Below are 762 nucleotides of genomic sequence, written 5' to 3' on the forward strand. Positions count from 1 at the left end.
GCGGCCCCGCAGGCAAACAGAATCCAAAAGCGATTTGCTGCTGCAGGGGACCCTGAGGTCCTGGGCCAGAGACCCCAGGGGGCCCCCCAGGGGCCCCAAAACGAGAATGAGGGGGCCCCCCCGGGGGCCCCCAAGGGGGCCCCCAAGGGTACCCTCCGGGGGCCCCTCTACCTCCCTGCAGCCGCGATGCAGCAGCCAAGATGTGGCAGCAGGCACTGAACCCCACCACTTCAGGGGCCCCGCGGGGGCCCCCGGGGGCCCTCTGGGGGCCCCGCGGGCCCCCCTGGTCCCCCTGGGGGCCCCGGGGGCCCCCCTGGTCTCCTTAAGGGCCCCGGGGGCCCCCCTGGTCCCCCTTGGTGTACGTACAACCCACCCAGGATGCTTCAGCAGCCCCCAGTGGGGCCCACCAGGGGCCCCCCTACTTCCCTTGTTGAGGGGCCTCCCCGGGGGCCCCCAGGTAGGCACCCCGGGGGGGCCCCCTTGCTTGCTGCGCTTCAAAGGCAAGGCCACAATGGGCGGTGACAGCAGCAGCAGCTGCAGCAGCAACAGCTGCAGCAGCAGCAGCTGCAGCAGCAGCGGCACTTCCTCAGGAGCTCCCTCTTCGCAAGTGTCTCCAGCAACAACGGAGCGCAAGGCCTTCGGCCAAGGGACTGACAGCTCAATGCAGCAGCAGCAGCAGCAGCAGCAGCAGGGGCAACACCGGCAGCAGCAACAGCAGCAGCAACAGCAGCAGCAGCAGCAGCAGCAGCAGCAGCGGCAGGA

The 762-nt window shown here is 70.5% G+C and overlaps 1 protein-coding gene across 1 annotated transcript in view; it reads left to right on the top strand.

The window, feature by feature from the left end:
* Positions 1 to 762, top strand: part of ETH_00037360 (uncharacterized protein) — a gene marked incomplete at both ends in the record, with an annotated part of 1,281 nt that overhangs the window by 461 nt on the left and 58 nt on the right. Inside the window, one exon of the mRNA XM_013375636.1 lies at positions 1 to 759. Coding sequence (XP_013231090.1) covers positions 1 to 759 — 759 coding nt within the window. The remainder of the gene's footprint in view (positions 760 to 762) is intronic.

Source organism: Eimeria tenella, genomic scaffold (genome assembly GCF_000499545.2).
Source record: "Eimeria tenella Houghton genomic scaffold, Eth_scaff2926, whole genome shotgun sequence".
NCBI lineage: Eukaryota > Apicomplexa > Conoidasida > Eucoccidiorida > Eimeriidae > Eimeria > Eimeria tenella.